We start from the raw sequence: 24763 nt of genomic DNA, 5'->3' as shown, positions 1-24763 counted from the left end.
CCAAAGCTCTGCTCTCCCTTCTGAGCCTAAAGATTATTTTTATGCTTCTGTGCTCCTGTTTGAAAAGCTTGGTAGTTGTTTGGAGGTTTTTGGCCCTGTGAATTGCTGTCAGTGTTGAGGAAGGCAGTGAACCCCCCTCGGGTGTTTGCTCTTGCCCTGTGGCAGCCGCAGGGTCTGCACCACCTTAAATCTCCCAACTCCCACATTAGTGCTGAGTGTTCTGGGCTCACCCTGAGCTCTTCCTTTGCTGAGGTGATTAAAAGATGCCTGTTGCTGTCTGGATGTGCAGCATGCTTCATTAGCAGTGATTTATTTGGGAGCTGAGTGGAGTTGGCACTCTGCAGCACACCAGCGTGCAGCAGGAGAAGGGGACGTGATTCCTGAGGCTTGTTTCTTGCTGCTGCTGCAAAGCTTGGGGGTCTTGGGTGTGTTTTGCAAATTTTCCTTTGGAATATTCACTAAACTGTGAGTTCATAGAATGCAAATTTATCTACAAAGTATTTTTCACATTCTGAATGCATCCACATACCTTAGGTTAGGATTCAAATTTCTATTTAGAGTTGATTTTTTTTTTTCAGAACTACTAATTGTTAAACACCCCAGTGAAATTACTGACAGAGCCATGCCCACTAAGTCAGAAAAATTCCCCACAAATATTTCTGCTGCACACATTTTTCTCCCTCCCACCCGACTGCAGTCAGAGCTCTGAGAGTCAAGTTTCTTCACCAGAATCCAATTAGGAACAAAGGTGCCTTTCAAAAGAACTTGCAATGGCTGCACTGCCAAAAGGGAAGTTAAAAAGACATCTGCACATGTGTGTTGGCACTGGGTTTTCTAATGGGCTGCACTTCCAAACTGAAGCACAGCAAACTCATTTTCATCTCGGAAAAAATAGCCTGCGTAGTGCTGAAGCTATCTGTGCTTCCTTCTGGAAATAAAATACTAAACTTTGCAAGTTTTCAGGCCTCATATTCCCCTTCAGAAGCAGCACAAACTCCCCTGGGATTTTATAGGCAGAAAACATTCAGGGATGGGAAGAATCTTTTCAATTATCCGTCTTTTGCTCAGGCACAAATGTTGCCTTTCCCAAAGTCATTGCCATAAAAAGTCAATGTGTTTGAACAGTTTTTACAGCTCTGAACAAAGGCCCTGCTGACATGAATAGCAGTGATGTTTACAGGAAAACTTCCTGAGAACTGGACTCACTCACATGTGAAATAGGAACTACCCTGAGAAATGGAAATGCAGCCAGAGCTTGAAACCCCCCTTATTTTATCTGCAGACAGAGCTGGGTGCTGCTGTTGTTAATCCCCAGGGGTGATTTTGGTGGGCCCTGTGGCACATGGGCAGCTCACAGATGGGGCTGAGGGTGCTTCCCATGGGCTCCTGGCAGTAGGTTCAGTTGATAAGTGCTCTACCTCTTGTGCTTTTAATTAGGGATCAAAGGCTCTGAGCGATTGCTCTGTTTCAGCAGCTCATTGCAGAGAGTGAGGAGAATAATTGTAGAGTATCTCCTTGCAGGGTAATGAAGAGAAGCTTTAGAAGTGACACCATGGGTTTATTGATGGGCATAATTCATGGGAAAACGAGAACAGGGAAGAATTTCAGCAGCTGCTGGTGAATACAGGATTTATCTCAAATTTCACCTCAACTGGTGTAGAACCAAGAGCAACTTGCTTTGGTAGAAATCTCTTGTGGAGGTGCTGTTGTAACCAATAGAATTTGGTTGGACTCAGTGATCTCAGAGATCTTTTCCAACCTAAATGATTCTGTGAATTTGGTACTTAGAGGAAAAACAGGATTTGTCCATTATATGGGGTAAAAAGGACATTTAATGAGTTCACAGAGTGTAACTGCTTAACCATGTCAATCAGTAGAAAGGTCTGGGATGACATTTTCCTCCCCAAATTAATAATTAATACTCTAATCATTCCCCTAAGTTATTAGTTTTCATTGGTTGGTCCTCCCTGCTGACCCCCAGCAAGGCTCATCAGTCTGTGTGAGAACAGATGAATATGTGCAATTAATCTCTACCCCTTTCAAAGCTGCACCTTCAGATCAGATTCTTAGTCTTGTCAGTGCATTGAACTTGACTTTATTAGAAGAATCTCACCAATTTTAGCTCACAAAAGCAGGCAGAGCCCTCTCGTGATACCCCTTCACATGGTATTAGTTGTGCAGTTTGTCTTGGAAGCACAAAGGCCCCTTAAACTTCCAGCCTTCAGTGGGATGAATAAATTATAAGAATGTGTGTCTGACTTGATTTATTTATTTTTAATATTTAAATGCCTGCTCTGGAAAAGGTTCCTTTCATAAAAGAAGGCATTTTTTCCCCCCCTTGGGTTGCCTGGAGGGGGATGGTAGTACTTTGCAGAGAAGGTCTCGAATTGTCTGCTTACAAATTCTATTTATAAGTTGTAACAGAGTGTGAGGAGAAGATCAGTTTTTACCCAGAGATGTTTTTAGGTTGATTTTTAAAAAGAATTTTAGAGCAGTGAGGATGGGGGTGAAATGGGAAAAACATCCCCCTTCCCTGAGCAGTGTGGGAATATTTCCTATGAAGTGCTGTCTTGTAGAGATGATGCCTTTCCCATACTGGATGATGTTTGTAGAGAAAAATTAGAGTAATTCTCATAAAGTTAGAGAATTACTCTAATTTTTCTCTTAACTTGATCTACAGAGCTCACTAATTACACGAGATTGCCCCAGAGAGGCAGGGAGTAAATCTGCTGATTGCAAAATTGAGAGGCACAAGAAATCTCACAACACCCAAGCAGAAGATGCAGACATGGGTTACAATTCTTAACCCTCCTCTGGTACCCAGACCACTTGGATGGTCACAAATCACTCCTCAGATTGATTTTAAATTAAATATTGGGGAATGTTTCTTTGTTGCATTCCACTTGCACCTTTCCTGGAAAGGAAAACCAAGCTGAAAAAAAAACCCAGAAGGAGCAGCAATCCTAACTCTCCTGGGAATCTCTCTTTTCTCTTGCAGACTAAAGGTGGCCTAAAATTTCCCAGGAGCCCCATTCTCTGCTGGAATTAGTGGACTGGTCTCCTCTGAGCTGGGCAGCTGAAGATGAGGTTGCTGTGGGAGCTGCTGGTGCTGCAGTCGCTCATGGTGTGCCTTGCAGGTGAGGGGGCGCCTTTAAACTTTGGATTTAAGAACACCAGTACACTCCACACGGGTGGGATGTGTATGCCAGGGATAAAAGAGCAAAACAAGGCCCCGTTTTCCAGCCAGTGCTGTGGGATATGCTGAGTGGATCGAGCTGATGCTCCTTCTCCCGGGGATCAGTGTCTCTCATCCCAAGTACAACGTTTCAAAGGACTGCTCTGCCCCTTTCTGCTTGAAAGTTGCTGTTGATGGAAGTTGTTTTCCCGTGTTCTGTGTTAAGTGTTTCTCTGCTCAATTAAACCTTTGTGGAGTGTGGCTTTAAATCCCATTAAAAGGGTGTTGTGCTGCAGCTCAGCCCTCGCTCCATTTAACAAATAATTAGAATGACATATTTCAGCAGTGTAACCATCCCCTGCAGCTGCCCTTGTTTAACCTTTGCAGCCCCCAAAGTTGCAATGTTCTGAGCATTCCCGGGGAAGGGAAGTTTCTCAGGAATGTGCCTTTTTCCTGGAGCTGGAGCAGTTCTTGAAGAACATTTTGGATTTGCAGAGGGTTGGCAAAGCTTGTTCCAAAGCCCTGTTGACCTTGACATGGGCAAAGAGTTGGTTGTAGGGAACTCTCTGGACCATACCAGGCTGTCAAAGGCTGTTTTGAGTCTTTCTCTCCTTGCTGTTCCCTTATCCTTGATTATTTCCTCCTTCAACTGGCATTATTATTCTTTAACGTGTATTTTGTTCTGAGAGAAGGTTTAAAGTTTTAATTACTGTTTATATCACCTGGATCGCTCTAATTTATCTGCTGCTTGCTCAGAATGTTTTACTGCTTTGTTTAGTGGCTTCTGCTTTCTTCCCTTTTATATATATGCTCACTGTCAGGGTACTTTTTCAGCATTTTAGGTAATAGCAAACTACTTAGAATGGTGTTTACTTTCTTCTGCTGAGCTCCACTGAACATAAAGCCACTTTTATTCCGGTACTTAGGGGTACCTATTTTAGAAATTTGGTTCCAAGTCTTTCTAAATGTGCTTTGACAGTTTCTGAGCTGGCAGAAAATTGGATGCAGAGAGATTCTGCAATGCAGAGCCCACACGTGTTTCAGGAATTGCAACCTTAGGGAAGTCAGGCTGTGGGAATGCATCGACTGTGAGCCTTTATTTCAAGCAAACAAACAAAACAGTGGAAAAACAAAAGCATGAAAAAGACTTTTTACTATAATTTCCAGACTTAAAATATTTATTGCAAAATGGCCAGGGTCAGCAAAATAAAGTTTCAGGAGGATGTGTTGGGGAGGGTTGTCCTTATCTTTTCCATCTGTTATTTATAAAAATGCATCTCATCAGCACTGGCTTTTCCCACACCATTCAGCAACAGCATTTTTTCTCCTCCTTGGAGTGCACTGTGTGTCTTAAGATTCTCTGTCCTGCTGAGGGAGATTTAGAGATTTGTGGGGAAAGAAGTGCCCAAAGTTTTGTGCCAGTTTTCTCTTTGGTGATGAGTAAGGAAGTTGTTTTCTTTTGCTTTTCCTTTTGGGCACAGTGCTGTTAGTAGGGGATGCTCTTGCTTTGCTTCCCAAACTGTGTTTTGTGTGTGCTGTTATGAACACACACATCTGGCTGCTGAACAGTCTGAAGTTAAGGAGGAATCTTATATTTCCATGTTGACCTCTTGATGCACCTTTGTGAAAAAAAATATTAATAACTGAATTATGCAAAGGGAAAAAAGGTCAAAATAATGTGCAGAAAGTTGTCTAACAAATCTTTATAGTGCTTTGTGGACCCTTAAAAGACTGGGAAACTTAACTGTTGAGTTACCTATGAAAAGAAGGTTTGATCTGAAAATTGAAGACCTTTGTTTGGTTCTAAGCAGTGTCAGACACACAGATATCACCCTTGTCTTTGTCTCTGCTGCAAAGAGCAGCACAGCTGGGGGAGGATGAGTTTTTTGGGGTGTTGCCCTGACAAAGCCCTGTGGAAGTGAATGGTCCCACCATCCCTGTGCCCCTTCAGGGACAACTGGTGGGCTCCAGCTGCCACCAGTCCCATCACTACTTGGACTCTTTTTTTGGTGTGTGTGCTCCCTGAATGAACATCTGTTCACTAGAAATTGCATAAAACTACAGGTCTTTCTGAGCCACCACCCCCTTTGAATCCATCACCCAAGCTGGGACCATGTTTGTCAGACTGTTTTTCCTTGTTGTTTTGAGGTTGTACTGCTAAAAATTACTGTTGCTTTCTTTGGACTTAATATTTGATGTCTATCAATTATGGGGTTCTGATTACATTTTCAGAAGCTTTCAGGTGTCAGCTCTGGGAAGCAGGAGCTGCAAATTAATGCTTTGGTGCCAAATTGCCCTGGTTAGTTCAGGCTCTCAGCTTCCTTAAATAGCAGCTGTGGTGCTGATAATTCCTGAGTTTTGGAGATAGGATGAGAGGTGGAACAGGCTGTGAAAAGTAACGCAAAGCTCTTCAAGTCGTGTCCTTGTTAAGAAATGCTCTCCCTTGAGCAGCCCCACATATCCCAAAAAGCATTTGTGTACAGCCTGGGAACAGGGATGGAAACAAAAGCCACTGCACAGGATGAGCCAAAGCAACCACATTGATGAAGATGTGGCATAGTCTGCGGGCCTGGAATGTGCTGGACAAGTATGAAAGGAAATTTTCTGTGTTTTCCTGACTTTTGTGCCATCCTTTGCCTCATTAACTTCCTGGAGCAGGGAGTCTCAGTGCTGAAGTCATATTTGCATGTTAATGAGCTGCAGTCACACAGACACATTAATGTCTGTGTGTGCATATGCATAATTTAGAGGGGAATTTAACCCCTGAAGATCCCCTCACGTTTTACAGGGGTGCTGGGTTTTAAGCTGGGCTTAAACCACAGCTAAGCACCACAAGGCCACTCACTCACCTCACCCCCACCCCAGTGCAGTGGGGAGGAGAATCAAAAATAACACTTGTAGGTTGAGATAAGAGTGGTTTAATAAATGAAACAAGGTAAAATAGAATAATAAGAGTAAATTATAATAATGATAATGAAAAGTACAAGTGATGTGCAGTAAAATTGCTCATCACCCACTGAACGATGCCAGACCTCATCCCCCAACCTCGATCTGCCCCTTCCAGGTGATTCTCCCAGTTTATATATTTATATATATAAATATATAATATTTATATATGACTGGAATATCCCTGTGGCCAGTTTGGGTCACCTGTCCTGGCTGTTCTCCCTCCCATCTCTTTTTTTGTGCTCTTCCTCGCTGGCAGAGCCTGAGACACAAAACAAGTCCTTGACTTTGGATAAACACCACTTGGCAATAAGCAAAGCATTGGTGTGTTCTCAACATTATTCTCTTCCTGAATCCAAACCACAGCACTGCACCAGCTACTGAGGGCAGATTAACTCTATCCCAGCCAAACCCAGGACAGACAGAAGACAAAAAAAAACCCTTTTGTAGCTTTTTGGAAGTGTTTGTGCTCTGCTGTGGGTGTAATTGGGGTCTACCTTGCTCTCCTGCCCTCCCTGATCTCCATCTTAGCTTTTCTTTGGATGTTTTGCTTTCTGCCTTCTGCTTGTTCTTGCTGTTTAAAAAGGAAGCTCTGTGCTCACAACAAATAAACCAGCCAGCAAGACAGCCCTTCTTTTTCTCTTAGTAAGCACCATGTAAACACAGTGTCTTCACTAAATGAATTTGTCCTGTAGCTCTGTAATAATGCTGCTGTTTCTACAAGTTTTGTTAGAGGGGAAGTGCTGTTGCAGCTTAAATACAGACTCTAGTGTTTGTTTTACCCTGATTTGAATGAATAAGGAAACACTGTTCTTTCTCTCTGCTAAATTGGCTTTATAGTGAACCCCTCAGCTGTGTAAACCTCTGTTTTGTAAGAGGTTAAATGGGCTGCACAAAGATTACTGGAATTTTTTTGGTGGAATGTGGAAGGTGATCCTGAAGGTTAGAAGTCCCTCTGTTGCTCCCTCAGAGTGGTTTGTAGGTCACTCTGCAATTGCAGTGCTTGTCTACACCTCACTACGTGAAAAACTGGAGTTTCACAGTGCTCCAGGTATCCAGAACTTAGATATTTGCCCTATTACCTCTCACAGCTTGAAAAGTAAGAGGAATTAATATGGAGAAGCCCACATGTGCAAAGTTTATTCCTCATTTCAGCTGTAAGAACAGGGGTTAAGTGGGTTTTATGGGTGGGCTTTTGGCCAGCTGACAGTGCAGGGGAGCCTGTCACTGGTGTCGTGATATCCCAGCAACACCAACCCTTAATTCCTCAAATCCAGGAGCAGCAGCATATTTTTCAGTATCAAATTTATCATATTTTTGAATAAGGTGGAATAAAAGCATCGCTTCACCTCTTATCTCCTGAAAAATGCCTTTTTTAAATGTGTGAAGATGCACATGATGGCAGAAGTCAGAAAACAAAGAGAAGTATCTCTGTAGAGCTTATATTCAATGCAGGTTTGTTGGGGATTTTTTTTTTTTTTTGTGGTTGTGAGGGTTTTTTTCCAAAACTGTTTTTTACAGGAAAATATTCTTAGAAATGCCTGTCCAGGCATTCTTTCTCCTTTTGTCACATGCTGATACAGCATAACCAATATCTCAGCAGTGGTTCAGAACAGAATATTTAGAGCATGGCTATGTAATTCATGGGCAAAAAGACCAATATATAGTCAAATATTTTCCATTGTGAGGCACAAAAATCGCCATCATTTCTATCAATATATTCCAATGAAATCAGACATTCAAATCTGTTAAAAATTAAAACTCAAATTCATAGGAAGAGGAGTATTCACGGGCCTGTTTGAACTCCTGCTTCTATCCAAGCAGCTGTAGGTTACATAGAAAAGAAATTCAGCTAATTTCATGTCTGAATATAAATAATGAAAGCCAGAAGAACTGTTGTACATATTAAATGATGGTCTCCTATAAACGGTGCCGCAGTTCAATTTGTTCAGCATTTTTTTCCTGGTACCGTGTAGTTCCCACGGCTGGTGCTTTGATGTTACTGGGCAGCTGCAAAATGATTAATCTGTTGCAGCCCCATAATTAATTAATTTATATTTTGGTCAGTTCTGCAGCGCTTTGCATTTCTGGCCCCGACTGCCTAATTAATGTTTGCACAGCACTCGGAGCAGACAGAGCAGGGAATGGCTCCTGTTGATGCAACTGCTCCTCAAACACGACCCAGCCCTTGGGGTGGTGCTGGAGAAGGGTTTGCTGAGCAGATCTTGCCTTTAATAGCTTTGGTTGGGCTTTTTCTGGTTATTCCATAGGAGTTTTTTGTTCATTTCAAACTCCTGTATTTAGGAAGGGATGTGGTCCCCCCCAGCCCTCTGCCCCTCACCCTGCCGGCACCATCTTGTAGGGAGGTGACATTGGCCGTGGGTGAGCAGGTCATGGACCCATTTCTCCTTTAATGGGGATAACCAGGATGACAGATGGGGCAGGACAAGGCACATCCTATTGCCAGGCAGCTGGCTCCATCCTCTTGGCACTGCCCCTTGTCTATTTATAAATACTGACAAGAGCCCTCTCAGTCATCTCTTCTCCAGGCTCTCAGGCTCATGGTGGGTTCTTGGGGCTCTCCTGTGCAGTGCCAGGAGCAGGACTTAATAATCCTTGTGGGATTATTAGCTCAGGATATTCTGTGGTTCCAGACTAAACAAGCCCAACTCCCTCAGCCTGTCCCCATAAGGGAGATGCTCCAGTCCCCTCCTCATCACCTTAGTGCTCCACTGGGCTACCTCAGGAGCATCACGTCTCTCTTGTGCTGGGGAGCCCAGAATTGGACACAGAACTCCTGGTGAACCTTCACCAGGGCTGAGTAGAGGGGCAGGATCACCTGCTGTGACCTGCTGGCAGTGCTGTCCCTCCTGTATCCCAGGATACCATTGACCTTCTCAGCCACAGGGCACACATGGACAGCTCGTATGTGTCCTTGAGCCTGAGTTATGGTTAATGTGAGCAAATGACCCCATCTACAGAGGTTTCAGGCTTGACTTAAACATCCTGATCTCCAGAGGCCTCAGGGGATGAGGTTTGTGAAATCACCACTCTGCCCAGGGCCAGCTGAAAATGCCATTGTCATTGTAACAAGCTTCATGTCAGAGTTCTCCCAAGGATCCCTAAAAACTCTGCCTGTCCCCCCAGCAGTGGGTGCTGAGGCTGTGGGTGACACCCCCACCACATTGTGCTGGCTGAAAGTTACAGCTTTCCACTGAAAACTGGATGTTTGACACCATCTGACCTCACTGGCCAGACAAACACACAGCTGGAGGTTCTTGGTTGTTGGTCTTCCCTCAGGAAAGCTTTTAAAAACCGTTTAAAAGTGTTCAGTAAATTAGCAATAAAAGGTGGTGCTAAGCAGGTACTCCATCTGAGAGCTTTGGATGGGCATTTTCCGGAATAAAAGGCATTTTCTGGAATACAAGGCTGCTCTCAGTCATAGCTGGGGCAGGAGAGGACAGTGGAAGAAGGTGAGGTGGGGTGAAAACACAGGTCGCTTGTGCAGGGAACAGCCCTTGCTATGGAAAATTGAGTGGATTTTAAAATTTTCTTGGTTTTGTTCATTTGCTGGGATTGTCTGGATTCTGGTATGACATTAAATGCCCTAAGCTTAGTAACCATTGGTTGATTCAACCTGTATGCCAAGCAACATTACTACCAGTTGAAAAGTAGTAATAATAATTAATAGTGATAATAACTAATAATAATGTGGGTTTATATATCCAGGCACAGAGATTTGAAGCCAGAGGACTTGTAATTCTAGTGTGGGGCAGCTGAAGCTGGAGATTAAAAGGGAATGGTTTAAACTAGGGGAGGAAAAAAGAGTGAGAGGGGAGAAACTCAGAAAGTAAGAATTGTTGGAGCTAAGAGCACTCTGGGATAAGAAAGATTAAATCTGAAGTGGACAAAAACTCATTTAAACTGAAACCAGAAGACTTTTAGGTGCCAAAGTGGGATTCTACAGGATTACTCAGCTGTACATGGGTGGAAAGGAGAGCTAAGAAAATGTAATTTATGCTTATTTAGGGGTTATGTGGCAAGTTTTCCTGTGATTGCAGAGGGTTGGACTCAGCCTCACCAGAGGTCTGTGCCCATTTTATATTCCTGATCTGTCAGCAGATGGGACCTGACTGATTTAGGCCATAATTTCCCAAATTATAAAGTTAGAGACCATATCAATGCCATTTTCTCATTTCTCTTTTTGTGCAGATGATTAGGTATATTATGTTTTTTCTCATAAGTCCATCTGGGCAAGTTTAATTACATCTTTCTCAAAAGTTATGGAGGTGAGATGATGCACTTTAAATAAAACAGAGACTATGCAGACATTTTTATCAGCAGATGTTCCAAGTATCTGGCTGTGTATTGATCCCCTGTGTGTTTTATATGATGCTTCTTTTCAATTTAGCTCCTTTGCATTTGAATTAATGTGTAGATATTGAAATTAAATCTCATTTAGGGAGTCACAGAAATACCTACTTTTCCATACATCTATCAAATTAGGGAGAATATGGACCCAAACCACTTATTTATTACCAATAAAAATGGACTTTTATGGCAAACTTTGAGGTGATTAGTCTGTTGCTTTAGAGGCAAAATACTTCATGATGCTTAGAAAATCTAAATATTGTTGGAAAGGGACTTAATTTTGTAATAATTGTGTGGTCTTTGAGGAGAACAAGAGGTAAGAGATGTGGTGCAAAGTGAAATCTGCTGGCCCAGATTTGGAGCTTGTGTTTGCTGCTGGTTGCCTTCAGTTGCTGGGGAAAGTCTGGCTTAACTAGTCCAAAAGCTAGTCCAAATTAAATCCTGTGTAAGGATTTGATCCCCTGATACTTCCCTGTGTAGACACAAAATTTCCATCCCTTCTCTCCCCACTTTTTGGGGGATTTTTGTCATTTAGAGCAGCACAGGGATGGGGGAACAACTTCCCACTCAGACTTTTGGGGTTAAATCTCTTGGTTTTGCCTCCTGCCCCTCCCCTCGTGCAGTGGAGCATTAACTGGCTCAAAATGATGTTGGCAGAGATCATCATTACTTGGATAAAGGTCTTCCAGCTAAGCAGCAATCAAGGGAGATCATCCAAATGGAATAAAAGGGGAAAGGGTCAATTCAACCTCGATAATTATAGTACTGTAAATTTGGGCAATAACAGAATTAGGCTTTACTGACATATAAATGAGTACATGGGCTGGCAGAGCATTGCTGGCTGATGTTTTCCATACAGAAAATGTGACTTCTCACCACCTCTGCAGGTTTTTGTAGGGTCTCTCCTAGAAATTCCTGTTCCCTTCTGCATCCAGGCACTGGTTGTCACAAGTGCTCCAGGTCTTACAGGATTTGGGCCATTAAATAGAACAGATGCTGGTGTATTTTTGCAAGTTTGTGCTCAAAGTCAGTCTGTGGCAAATAAGTGACTGCTCCAATAAATACTCTTTTAATGAATAGAGCACAGAATGCTGTGGTGCAGCTCGTTCATCTGAGCATTGTTTAATGCTGCTTTATTGAAGCATTTGTCAAATGCTGTCACAGGCTGTGCTCTGAAATTAAGGATATGCTCATGACAGCCCTGCACTGACTCATTATTGCAAGTTTTAGAAAAGATTTCCTGTGTATTACAATGAAAAAAAGCAAAACTTCCACATTATCCCTTCAGTGCTCGTTTGTTTTTCTTTCTGTATTTGGATTTTTTTTTTTCTGCAATAAGATATAGGTATTTAACTTCATAAATCAGGCTGAGACACGATTGTTAAATAGTCTATATCATATTAATTAGCCTGTGAAGCAAGGCAAGCATTACAACCATTTATAATGGAGTACTGGAGAAGTTGCTAATCAATGAGACAGGCAACTAATTAGGCAGGCAGCAGTCAGCATCTTCAGCTGAAGCTGGTGACTTTAAACTTCATTAAACTTTCCAGGTGTGGGGGAAAGTATGAAAAATAGAGCTATTTTAATATGTTGATGTGTCTTAATTCCAGTTTTCTGAGTTTGAATGCCTGAATATTGCATCTGTTTTAAGGGATATTGTCATTTATAAAACATCCCATGTTTGTGTTGCACAGCTGGAAAGAAAATAAGCAGTTTGTGTGGGAAAGCTTTGTTTGAGTTTGTCCAGTGCTTGTTGAGTAGTGCATCAATTTATGCCTAAAATTCCTGCTATGGCATCTTTTAATTCATACCTTCTAAGCCTTCATGGTTTCCAGGTACATCCCTGACAAAGTTCTGAGTGTTATCCTTGTTTTTCCTGGTTTAACAGGGATAATGTAATGGTTGTTCAGTGCGACTGGGAAGAATAAACATTATTGAAAGGGATGATACTTACTGACAATTAAAGCTAAAAAAGCAGGAAGAAAGGCTTAAAGGGAGACAAGCTTTGGTCTTGTGGTTTTCTTCCTGAGGGAAAGAAGCATCTTTGAAAGAGTCAGAGATGTGGGAGCACAGCTCAGGCAGAGAAGTGTTATATCTGCCAGTGTAGAAATGGTGACTAACATGACAGGGCTGAAAGAATAATTGAAACAGCCTCCCAAAAATATCTCTTGTGGACCTCAAAATGGGGAGAGTTGGAGAAGGGAGGGCTTGATAGGGGCAACCTGAGGGGTCCAGCTGTAACCAGGACAGAGGGTGAGAGCGAGCTGGGAGTTGCTTTTGCCACCCTGAGTGTGTGTTTGCATGTGTTTGGTTTCTTCAGTCCCTGTGGGTTGGGAACATTGAAGCACTTGAGGAGAGAAAACAAGTGTGAAAGGCAGCACAGCACATAATCAAACTGTTACTGCAATATGTGCTCCTCCACTGGAAGAAAAGCTCCCTCATAGCAATATCGAGATGACGCCTCTTGTGAGTCAGGAAGCCCAGCTGGGATTCTCAAGTCAAGTGGCCAAGAACAGTTACCAGCAATGGCTGCATCTCATTCTATAAACTGGAAAAACTTTGCTGATTCTTGGATTTTCATGTACTGGATTCCCCATCCCCTTTCCAGATAGGGAGGACAAGCACTGACTCCTTATTAACCTCACTAATGTGAACTGCTCACTTCAAAATATGATAATGGATTTCCAGCATCTGCAAGGCGTTGCCTTTTCTTACTTACAAGCTCTAAAGAACCTGGTACATACTGTGAAACCTGTGTCCTCTTTTCCCTTAGAGAAAAGCAGAGGTTCCCTGTGTATTTTCTCACTTGTAATATCCTCATGATAACACTGTTCAGACAACTATTTGCTAAATAATCTGCACAGAATTTCCCCAAATTTATTAATACTGACTTTGACTGTTAAACTGAATGAAGCACATTTCTTGATCTCTCCTGCATTCCTACACAAACTTGCATGCTTGCTTTTTTTCCTTGGATGTTGTTGGTATATGAGGATAGAATATGGAAGTTATTCCCTAAAGAAAGGCAGTGTAGAGACGTGCCATCAGTTAGTGGGAGGAGGGAGACCCTACTGCTTTCCCATGTAAATTATGTGAGTCCTGGAAGGAAGCCAGGCATTCATTTTGTTAAAATGGGGTTTGATAATTGAAACTAATTTAACATCGACCCCATTAAGTTGCATTTTATTGCTCATTTAATATGCCTGTCTCACGAGCTCCCAGGACTAGGAAGCGGCTTTGGAATGGGAGTTTCTGATTCATCCAAGCTCCAGCCACGCAGGTAAACGTGGAGTTTGCCCTGTAGGATCAGCAGCAGTGTGTGCAGCAGCTGCTGTGCCCGTGGTCAGGGAGGTGTCTTCATGCAGAGCTGTGGATCAGGAGTGCTTGGGATCAGCACTGAGGGGAGTGGGTTGAGCAGAACAGCTCAAGTTTGGGCAGGTTTGCTGTGGAAAGATGCTTTGTCTGGAAAGCAGCCTCGTGGATGGTCCAGCATCACTTCTGCAGCCTGTCAGAGCCTTCCTTGTCACTCCCTGCAGGGTCCTGCCTCCCCTGTGCTGCTTGGGAAAGAACAGGTTTGTCAGAGCTGAAAAATAACCCCAGTCCTCCAATAGCGCAGCTCAAAATCATGGAATCATTTGGGTTGGAAGGAACCTTAAAGCTCATCTTGTTCCACCCCACTGCCACAGGCAGGGACACCTTCCACCAGCCCAGGTTGCTCCAAGCCCCGTCCAACCTGGCCTTGGACACTTCCAGGGGTAGAGCAGCCACAGCTTCTCTGAGCAACCTATTTTTGAACATATATATTGACTTTTGTCAAAAATACCTGTTAAAATCAGCTGAGGAACTTGTTCCATGTGTTTTAATTACCCAGGATCTCCATGTTTTGCTGTCCTGCTTCTGATTTCCTCTGTCCTGCTGGTCCTGTCACGTGATTCCTGTATTTCCCCACTAAATCTTTTCTGCAGCTTATGAATCGTTAAATAACCTCATAATTGGTTATCACCCCTTCAGTGCTAATTGCAGCGAGGCTCTAGGTGATGGTTGCACAAACACAGTTGTATTTATCAAAACATCACCGAGCAAAAAAAGATTTCAAAGGAGGGGAAAGCACAGACATGTGCAAACAGCCGTGATGGATGTTTGTTTACAAACATGTTCTGCTCTGCAGTCGGGGCTGCAGGAGCAGCGGGGGAGTGATGAATTGCTGGAGCTGTCCCTGGGGAAATGGCAGCAGGAGAGAAGCAGTAAGAGTGTGCCTGGGTTACATCAGGGGCCCTGGGGACAGGGAGGCTCCGAGCTGGCCATCAACATCCACCTGGGAATGCTGCAATTCCAATCAAAGGTGCTGGAAAGGGAAGTGGAGTTAAAAGGTGCAGCTTATTCCACTACACATATAGTGCAAGCTGGGTGAGAGTGTGTAGAACTATTTAAAATTTTAAAGTGTCTGAAAAGCACTGGAAGAGTCCAGCAGGAGTTGGACTTCAATGATCTTTGTGGGTCACTCCCAGCTGAGGATATTCTGTGATTCTGGGCTGTTTCAACTGCTGCTTCATGATCCAGACCATGGATGATGTCTCCTTGTTCAGTGTATCTCTGTGCAAAAGAATAGAGTAGAAAATGAGTGTTCTCTCACAGTTCTCCCTCACCATGAAATAGCAGCGTTTGACAGGTATTGCTCAACATTAAAATTACAAATTAAAATTTAAAATTAAACCACTTCAGGATGCGTGAGAGGGGGTACTCTGATGTTACACTGATGGAGGATTTAGGGTTCATTTGTAAAATCAAAATGCTTTGTTGGCAAGAGTTGACACGGGGAATTGGGTGATCTTGGAGCTGAATTGCTGGGTCTTCTCACCATCCAGTTCCAACTCCCTCCCTGGCAGGGACACCTTCCACTAGAGCAGGTTGCTCAGAGGTTGGACACCTAGGAAAAGTCAGGAACTGCCTAACCAAGGTGAATGAGAAGAGCACAGGAGACCTGGAATCTGGGGCAGAGAAATCTTCTCCTTAGCTCTTGAGTACTGGTAGTTATTCCTGGAATAAGGATGTTCTCTTGATGTCACTGCAGGCATTAATGGTGTGGTTGCTGTTTCTCCTTAATTTCTTTGAGTGGCGTTGAATCAAACTTTTAAAATGTTATTGGAAGTCACGATTTCAGTTCGTTCCTGCACAGAAACTCAGGTGTGGTTGGTGCTGTTTTTGAAACCTGCTGGCTGGGTAGAAAATGTGCTTATGGTGTTGGTTTCTCCGGGTGGTACGAGCAGAATGTGCCCGTCAGTGTTTTGCAGGATTGATTTGTGAAAGGTTGTTATCCTGTGAGGTCTTACACGTTGGAGTCAGCACTGGCATTCACAGCTCTTACAAGGTGTTGTGTTTAAAACACTTTTTTTTATTGTAACTTTCTTTAAAGTGACATCCAATTACTGGTAAAACTGAACCACCCCTTCTTGTTTTTCAGCATAGATGTTCTCTGGCATTTTATTGCTTTCTTCTGAAAGTGTTTAGGAGATGAATGAAAATACAGCAGTTAGCGAGGATTTTGGCATTTAAGAGATGTCATAACATAGGTTTGGAAAAAAAAAAAACCAACAACAAACACATTTTTAGTGTGTGTCAGCTGATAAAATGTGTCAGTCCAAATCAGTGAGATGACAAGAGCAAAGGTGTCCATGTGCTTAACAATTAAGAGATTCTGGAAAAAATAGTATCCTGAAGGAAAGCTGAGTCGAAAAGGCTGAAGCTTTGCATTAAGGTTTATTTGTCTGGTTTAATTCTCCTTGGTTTTTTGGGAAGGAAATTGAATTGTGGCACCTGGAAGTGGTGCAGTGAGCAGAGGGGCTCTGGGTGCCAAGGTGTGGTGGCTGTGGGGCAGCTCCATGTTTCTTATTCTCTGGATCTCGATTTTAGTGCTGTTTACTCCAGATGGTTTAAGATGCCCAATCGTGAATCAAGGAACCAGAGTTATGTGACAAAATTCAGTGTATAGTCAGAGGAAAGGAGTTATTGGGATCCTTTATCAGGGATGGCACATGGACACTAATTATGGTCTCAGCTATTCTTTGTCTTAATCAATTCCAGTGATCTCATTTATAATTTTTCCTCTTCCCGACAAGTAGCTATTCAAAGAAATAAATTGGCTATCTGTGTAATTTGCTTCTTGGACACAAAAGGCTCCCGAATTAACAGGCTTTTTTCCCCCTGGAGAAATCTTCCTCACTGCAGTGTGGGGTTCTGCTAATTATCCCTTTGTCCCTTTTTGTTTTCTAAAGGTGGCAGAGGAAGCTGCAGGGGCTCAGTGTGAGCAGCAGCAGGTGCCCAGTGACCACTGGTGACACGTCTGGTGCCACCACCAGCCTGCAGAGCCAGAGCTCCTGATTTTCTGGGGCCAGGCATGACCATGAGTCTGGACCAGCTCAAAGAAAGTGAGGATTTGAGACCAGAACCATCTATTATTTCCCATTTTGTCTGTTCCTGGGGGAAAGAACTCGAAAACTAATAATGGAACATCGTAAATCAGGGGACTGAGCAGGGTGCCCATTACAAAGGGATTCTTGATGAGATCTTCAAAACACCTTGTTTTATTAGTGCTGACAATGAGCACCTTTAAGATCCAGCCTTTCCCCTTTGTTGTGCTACAGGTGGTTTTTAAAACAATTTACAAAGAGTCTTTTTTTTTCCTTTTTCATGCTGTTAAAGCAAATTGGTATGTAATTAGATTTATATAGTGAATAATCTTATTTGCATATCCAATTAATTCTTCCTGTTTTAATTTGCTAGGGTTGGATTCACATTGGTAGTAAAAAAATAACACTTAAATTATCAAGCATTCAAATTTTCTTTTACAACAATTTGTTCAAGGTCTTCCATTAAAGTTTGGTCCTGAGCATCCTCTTTCTTTTAAAGGCTGTTAAATAACATGGAAAAAGGCAATCAAAATGAAACAAAAAACGACCTGATTTGTGTTATGAAAACAATAAGGGTATATTTAAGCTGATCAAAGCAAATGCTGTGGGAATTTAGACTTTTCAAGCATCTTATTATCATAGAATCACAGAACAGTTTGGGTTGGAAGGGATCTTAAAGCCCACCCAGTGCCACCCCCTGCCATTGGCAGGGACACCTTCCACTAGCCCAGGGTGCTCCAAGCCCCGTCCAACCTGGCCTTGGACACTTCCAGGGATCCAGGGGCAGCCACAGCTTCTCTGGGCAACCTGTGCCAGGGCCTCCCCACCCTCACAGCCAAGAACTCCTGCCCAATATCCCATCTAACCCTGCCCTCTGGCAGTGGGAAGCCATTCCCTGTGTCCTGTCCCTCCATCCCTTGTCCCAGGTTCCTCTCCAGCTCTCCTGGAGCCCCTTTAGGCCCTGCAAGGGGCTCTCAGGTGTCCCTGGAGCCTTCCCTTCCCCAGCTGAGCACCCCCAGCTCTCCCAGCCTGGCTCCAGAGCAGAGGGGCTCCAGCCCTTGGAGCATCTCCATGACCTCCTCTGGACTCTCTCCAACAGCTCCATGTCTTTCCCGTGCTGAGCGCTCCAGGAGTCCCACCTCAGACCTGCAGGTGTCCAAAGGCTCTGTCTGATTTTTATTGCAGAATATTGGTGGATTTTTGGGCATTAGGAGGATTTCTGTTCTCCCCTGGTTTCAGTCATTACTCACGGAGACTTCACTTGAAGTAGGAGCACTTTTTCTGCTTCTCTTCATCATTTCATCTCTTCATCATTTCAGCTCTCTGGAGTTCTCACATCTGTATTCAGAAATGCTGAATACAAGCCAAAAAGTAGAAGAGGGACCTGATTTCAAAAGTGTTAACGTGCTCTAAATTCCACACATTTCAACACAACAGGGAGGTGTTTAGCACTGGTGAAAACAACTCCACTTTGTTGGGTACTGAAGTGTGTAATTTTAACAGCTCCTGGTGACATCTACAGCTTTATTAGCCAGACAGAGGGCTGCTTTTGCAGACACAGTCCTAGAAAAGTTTCAGTTTTGCCCTGAGTCAGGGAATAGCTTGGCACAGTCTGTGTTTCTAAAATCTTCATGAAGAGCCTTGTTATCCCTGCCAGGCTGAAGGACTTTCCATTGGTGGCTCCACTTTTCCTTCATGTTCCCAGACCTGAGGTTCCACTTCCAGAGCTGCTGGAGCTACCTGGAGAGCTCTTGGAGTCTGATAGTACTCAGGAGATCTCCCTAGGGCTGAAAAGTCAGCGAGGCAAGTAAATATTTATTTAAATGTGCTGAAGCCAGTTTGTTCCCAGCATGTGTGAGACATCCAGGTCCCAGTCCTGCTTCCCAGTTACCCCTACACAGCTTCTCTGGAGTTAGAGAGCAGAGATCTGTTAATCATGGAGGAAAAAACCAAAGGGATTGATGAGTCATTAGAAAAGGATAGAACAGGCACATTGTAACCTAAAAATTATAGATATCTCAGTACAGTGAAAGTGCAAGCATGTATTTTTATTTTTAAGATATTTCTGACGTGTCCTCAAGGGATAAAAGATTCTTTCCAGTAGCTACAGGAAGACGTTGTCCATCTGTCTGATGCATCAGTAGATGTGCAATAAACTCCTTGTTTTTAACCTTTTCTGATGGCAAGCTCCCTGCTCACCTCTGGGTGCCCTCCACCCTTGTTGCAGTGAGATTGAAGGCAGAGGGATCTGCTGATCTCCTAAAATTGAAGGGGTTTGATTTCAGTTTAATTCTCAACTACTGCATCCCATGTTTGCCAAAAATGTCTCTCTGCTTTTGTTTGAGAGCAATATTTTGAACAGCTTGTGCTGCAAAACGTTAATTGTTTCCAAAAAACACATTGGTTTGTTCTCTCTTTGCAGGCCTTGGGATTGTGGATTTTTATTGCTACTATTGGATAGTTAATGGAAGGAAAATTTTATTACAAGGGGGGGAAAAAGGGATTAGAAGGGTTGACACACAAAGCCTAAAAATCCTGATGATTTCTTTTGCTCTATTTGACATCAGTAGATAAATGGGCTTCATGTCCATTGAAATCAGAAAACCCACCCTGTGATTCCAGTGGATGGATTGTACTGGGACTGAATGGTTAATTCAAGAGGCTTTAGCAGAAATTATGTCAGTGGAAGGGAGGTGGACTGAAAATTGGGGTACTTAGGTCAAAGTGAGCAGGGGGCTTGTGGAGTAAGGGGTTAAGAACTGAAAATAAAACCAACAGTGTATTTAAATGATTTGATAAACAAGGAAAATAATTCCATAATTGTGTTGCGATGATTTGAAATACGTCCTAGGGAAAATTGCTTTGAATCCTAATTAGCAACTATTGGTTATTAGCTAAATCCAGTACCAGGGAAAAAATAAATAGGTACAAGCACTTGGCTGTTGCTCATGTCTCCAAACACCTCATCTCTTGTCCCAGTTTTGGGCTGTTTTTACCTAAAAGGTGAAATAATTCTTGCAGATCCAAGGTAGTCATCCTGCACAGGTCATGGGAAACACCTCGACTGTGTTGCTGCCAGACAGGATGAAACACAAATGAGGTGACAATTGGTGGCAAAACAATTTCTTTATACTGGTTTTATCTCAACTACATCTTTCTACTGCCTCATAAAAATAAGCTGTAATGGGGTGCGAGCCCCGAGTAGCTTTGGCTGGAGCTGGAAGCTACGAAGAGGTGCACAGATAATATATTCCCACTCTTGTTCCTTCTGATCCATCCCTCTGCCTACTTTATAAACTGTGCTCAGCCCAGCTACAAACAGCTTTTAGTTTCTCAGGGCAGGAAAAGACACTCACAGCCCTGCGTGGCGGAAAACTAAGTGAAAATGACCTCCAGCTCTCAGGCACTTATTGAAAACCTATTTTAAATTGAATACACAAAGCAAGATAATACAGGCTGTTTGATAAGAAACATTAGAGAAATCCATAACACGAGGCTTTTTATTATAGGTTTATTACATCAATCTCTCCAGTGGGTAATGGAACTTGTAAATATACTCTTATGTAGGAGTCTCCTTGCGGGCTTTTTATTCATGCTGAAGTAAGCACAGCAAACTTATTTGCTGTCAGGGTACATTGAATTTAAGATTAGTATTTATTTTGGTTCCAAAGAGGTTTTGCTTTTGTGAATTGGAAGTTAGCAGAACCTCTGTTGGAGAGGTGAGAGCTGCAGGGGGGGGGGGGGGGGTAAATGAGTTTTCCAGGCAAACCGCTGGTCTGGGAGCGGGATACGGGACAGGGACCCGGAGCGGGGTGTGGGTTGTGTCCTCCACTGCTCACCTCGGTGGTCACTGCTCCTCTGGGAGGGAAAAGTTGCTTTGTTTAAGAAGGAGCTTGCTGCTTTTTTGCTGAATAAACCCAGCAAGATGAAAAGCCAGCCGTGGGATTAGAGCAATATTTAAGGGATATATTTGCTGCATTACTGTGCAGGACAAACACGGTCACAGTGTGTATTGTACTGTAAACATTTGTTCTGGAGTGTTAAAATGCTCTTAATGCTTTTCCAGAGGTAAACAAAGCAGTGCTGCTCAGCAGTAACCCAGTTTACTTCTGCTTACTTGGGAGAAGCCAAGGGTAGGTTTGCATGGAATAAAGAGTTAAGGAGAAGCCTGCCTAGAAGTTCAAAGGACAAAAAAGTTAAAACTGTAGCAATACCAACAAAAATAAACCCCCAAACAACAGCTTACAAGCTTTTAAGTATGTTTGCTGGAAGATATGCTAATTAATTGGTAGTTGACTTCATATAGGGAAAATAATCCTTAATTAGAGGTTGTTAATTGGAAGGACTAGAAACCTGCTGAGGTGTCAGTGAAGTTGGCATTAACACTTGACTTTAACAGGTTTTTTAGGTTGCCTAGAGAAGCTGTGGCTGCCCCTGGATCCCTGGAAGTCTCCAAGGCCAGGTTGGACGGGGCTTGGAGCACCCTGGGCTAGTGGAAGGTGTCCCTGCCCATGGCAGTGGAACAAGATGATCATGAACGTCCCTTCCAATCCAAACCCTCCCATAATCCCATAACACCGTACAGAGGGAGGTACTTTATGTTGGTGCAGCACAAACATGACCAGCTTTGAGTGATGTTTTGCATTTCCAGCATTGACAAAGACCTTTTTACTGTGTGAGACAGATTATGACTGAAGAATGAAGGATGTGTCTATTTAAGGTCTGAGGGTAACAAATGTGCCTGTGCCGTGAAACCACGGCTGTGTCAAACCCACCTGAGAGAAACCATCCTTTATCCCCCTCACTGGGCACTTCCTCCTCAACTGTTGCACAGTAATGCTGCCACTAATGTGCATCAGCAGAAAGCCCAGCTCTATTTTTGATGGATATTCTCACAGGTATTAATTATGCATTATCATTTCCATCTCTTGCATATTTAAAAAGGCGGCAGTTTTAAGAAAATTATTTATTTCCCTGTCATTGAACTGGTTTTGGCCACTTCCTCAGTGCTTTTACAAGCTTTCCCCCAGACTTCTTGGTTGAAGGGCTCTCAGATACAACGGATTGGGCAGCAAATGGGTCAAGAGGAACGTCCTCCATGGCTTTGATTTCTTGCTGCTCACAGAACAACCCTCTACTCAGACAGCAGAGTGATCCATAAAGACTTACTCTCTGTTTGATTACTTTCTCTGCATATTCCTCATTGTGGTGGTGCACTTATTGAAGAAGTTAAAACCCAAGCTCTCTGCCCCAGATAAAAAGCTACTTACAGAAATTCTTATTTGTCACTGAGGCATCTGAAAACAAAAAAACCCATGAGGTTCTTCGTAGCGTGTTCTCAATCCAGTATAAGCCTTAATTTTCCAAACAGAGAAAGCCATTATTTTTTGCCATTGTAATGAAAAACTTGCTGAAGCAGTGCACATTATTTCCATTACTCATTAAGCCTTCTCTGCTCTGGAATGAAATTACATGGTTTTTGTTAATTTTCTTGCTTTTAACTTCTGACTTACAATTTACCAAAAGAAAGAACCAAACTACAACTCTGGTTGTCTCCCAGTTGACAAAGTCAGATGGTCACAGCATTCAGATGAGTAATGCAAGTCCACTCTATTTTGCCATGTCCCTGATATTTTGGGCTATTTACACTAAAACAGAGAAAAGAATAACATTTATCAATTTGCACCATAGTTCTAATCTGTGACTTCTCTAGGGCTTCTGCTGGTTTGGCATAAGTGGACATTACATAATGCCTGATTTATTTAATTTTATTTAATTTTGTGTTGAACAATAAAATAAATTTGGGTTTTAATTATAAAGTAATAGGGCTAAGTCAGATGAGTTTCTCTTAAGAAAATGCATGTGATCTCCCTCCATTTAACTGTTGACTCGCTCTCCTCATTGATACTGAGTTTGTTTTTCATCCCTGTCATCATTTTACTGCAGCACTTCCTCAGAGCTTCTCCTAAAGCCTCTTGTCAACAGCAAAACAAGAGCCTCCTCGTCAAGAGCCTCCTCGTGGGGGCAACTGAGCTCTGTTTCATCTCTGGAGATGCAATTATTATGTGTTTGTCCTCAGTGCCCGTGGGTGACAGGATGCAGGCAGAGCTCTGTGCAGGCACACGGGGAGAACAAACTCCTGGAAAGTTCTGCTCAGCAGCAGCACTTTGGCTGCTCACACGACTTCTCCGTGCTCACCACGGGGGTGGGAAAGCCTTGGAAGGTGTGTAGACCATGGTACCGTCTGTCACAGGGACTGATTTGCATGTTTTTTGTGGAAAATGCTGTTGGCATCACAAGTCATCGCGTTTTGCGTGAAGTTTGTGTTTGAAGTGTTGGCGTCCTCTGGGTCAGACCACAAGAGTCTCCCCAGGCAAAGCAAGGGGAAGTTTTACCCCTGGGATAGGCTGTGCTGTTTGGTGATTGAGGCTCTCTGATGTCATAGAATCCTGGCATTGCTAAGGTTGGAAAAGATCTCTAAGATCGAGTCCAGCCATTCCCTGAACCCACGACTAAGTCGTGTCCCCAAGTGCCACATCCACAAAGGGACGTGACTCCACCACTGCCCTGGGCAGCCTGTCCACCCTTCCAGTGAACAAACTTTTCCTAATATCTGATCTAAACCTCCCCTGGCACAATTTAAGGCCATTTCCATGTCCTTATATTGCTTGAAGGACCGTGTTTCCAGGAGCAGTTATCTCCTGTTACAAAAAACACCTTAGAAAGAAGCTTCTCTTCCCGAAGCTGTGCTGGGCAGTGGAGGTTTAAATTGACCTTTGGAGATGAACTCTTGTCTCAGGGGCATCCCCATCATGCTGCTCTTTAGACATGAGTAAGGAGTGTTTGAAGGCTTAACCTGGTGGTGTTACACCAGGGGGAAGAAAGGCTCTACTCACAAATGCCATCAATCTGAGCAGGTTTTGGAGAGTGCTAAATTGCAGTGTAAGAAGTCATAAGTCAGGTTTTTGACAGCTATTACTGATATCTTTTCCCTGCTGTGTTCCTTGAAAGTTCATAACATTTAAAAAAAAATTAAAGGAATGCATGTTATCCGTGGGCAGATTGGACAAATTGTACTCCTGGCTGCTCCTTTGATGTTTTACTGATTGAACTCTGAGAACTTGATTTAAGCTGCCCTCAATTTGGCAGTCAGTGGTGTTAATTTTATCACTGTGTTTGTGTAGGATCTGGTGTCTGTCTGTGTGTGTGTGGAGGGTCTGGTCCCTCTACAGGGATGACCCAGCAGAATAACTGATGACTTTTAGAAATGGGGAGTCCCTGTGCTGGGGCAGTTGTGCAGTGACTCCAGAAACCAGAGTCAGAGCAGGTACCCTGAGCTCAGTGGCTTCCCTGTGCAGAGAAACACCCACTGGAGAGTGGGGTTGCCTTTTGTTCCTGCTCTGCTGAGTGCTATGGAAACATTTTTTAAAAAAAATAATAATAAAATTGACAACAGCTCCTCCAACCTGCCCTGAATTGGTGCAGTTGCACTGAGTTCACTGCAGCTGTGGAGAGTTGCACCAGCTGAGGTGCCAGCCTGGTGTCCCCACAGCAGACTGCAAATGCCTTAAATCCATTTATGTAACAGAACCACCTGGAGATTACAGCCCTGGATCCTGTTTGTAGGATTAAACTCTTTCTTGCTGTAGCAGCAAGAGTGAGGTTTTGCTGCCCAGGGCCAGGAGCCTGCCCAGCATCCTGATGTTGTGCACTGGGATGCCTGGCACGTCTCCAGAGGGCACATGGTACAGCAAGGGCTTTGATTTACCTCTTTGTGTCACTTCAAAGGAGAGATCATTCTCTCCTCCTAAATAAGTTGGTGCTGTTTAAACCCCAGATACCCAGGGTGCCATCAGGCTTG

At 43.3% G+C, this 24763-nt stretch overlaps 1 protein-coding gene across 4 annotated transcripts in view; it reads left to right on the top strand.

Moving 5' to 3' along the window:
• LOC116792315 (contactin-4) overlaps positions 1 to 24763 on the top strand; it is a 283807-nt gene that overhangs the window by 143938 nt on the left and 115106 nt on the right. For all 4 annotated transcript variants that reach the window (XM_032699177.1, XM_032699180.1, XM_032699179.1 and 1 more), the window contains one exon: positions 2999 to 3137. In XM_032699177.1, coding sequence (XP_032555068.1) covers positions 3083 to 3137 — 55 coding nt within the window. In that variant the 5' untranslated portion in view covers positions 2999 to 3082. The remainder of the gene's footprint in view (positions 1 to 2998; positions 3138 to 24763) is intronic.

The sequence above is a fragment of the Chiroxiphia lanceolata genome, chromosome 11 (assembly GCF_009829145.1).
Source record: "Chiroxiphia lanceolata isolate bChiLan1 chromosome 11, bChiLan1.pri, whole genome shotgun sequence".
Classification (NCBI taxonomy): domain Eukaryota; kingdom Metazoa; phylum Chordata; class Aves; order Passeriformes; family Pipridae; genus Chiroxiphia; species Chiroxiphia lanceolata.
Note: the sequence above shows the minus strand (reverse complement) of the source record. Positions and strands in the feature narration are given on the sequence as shown.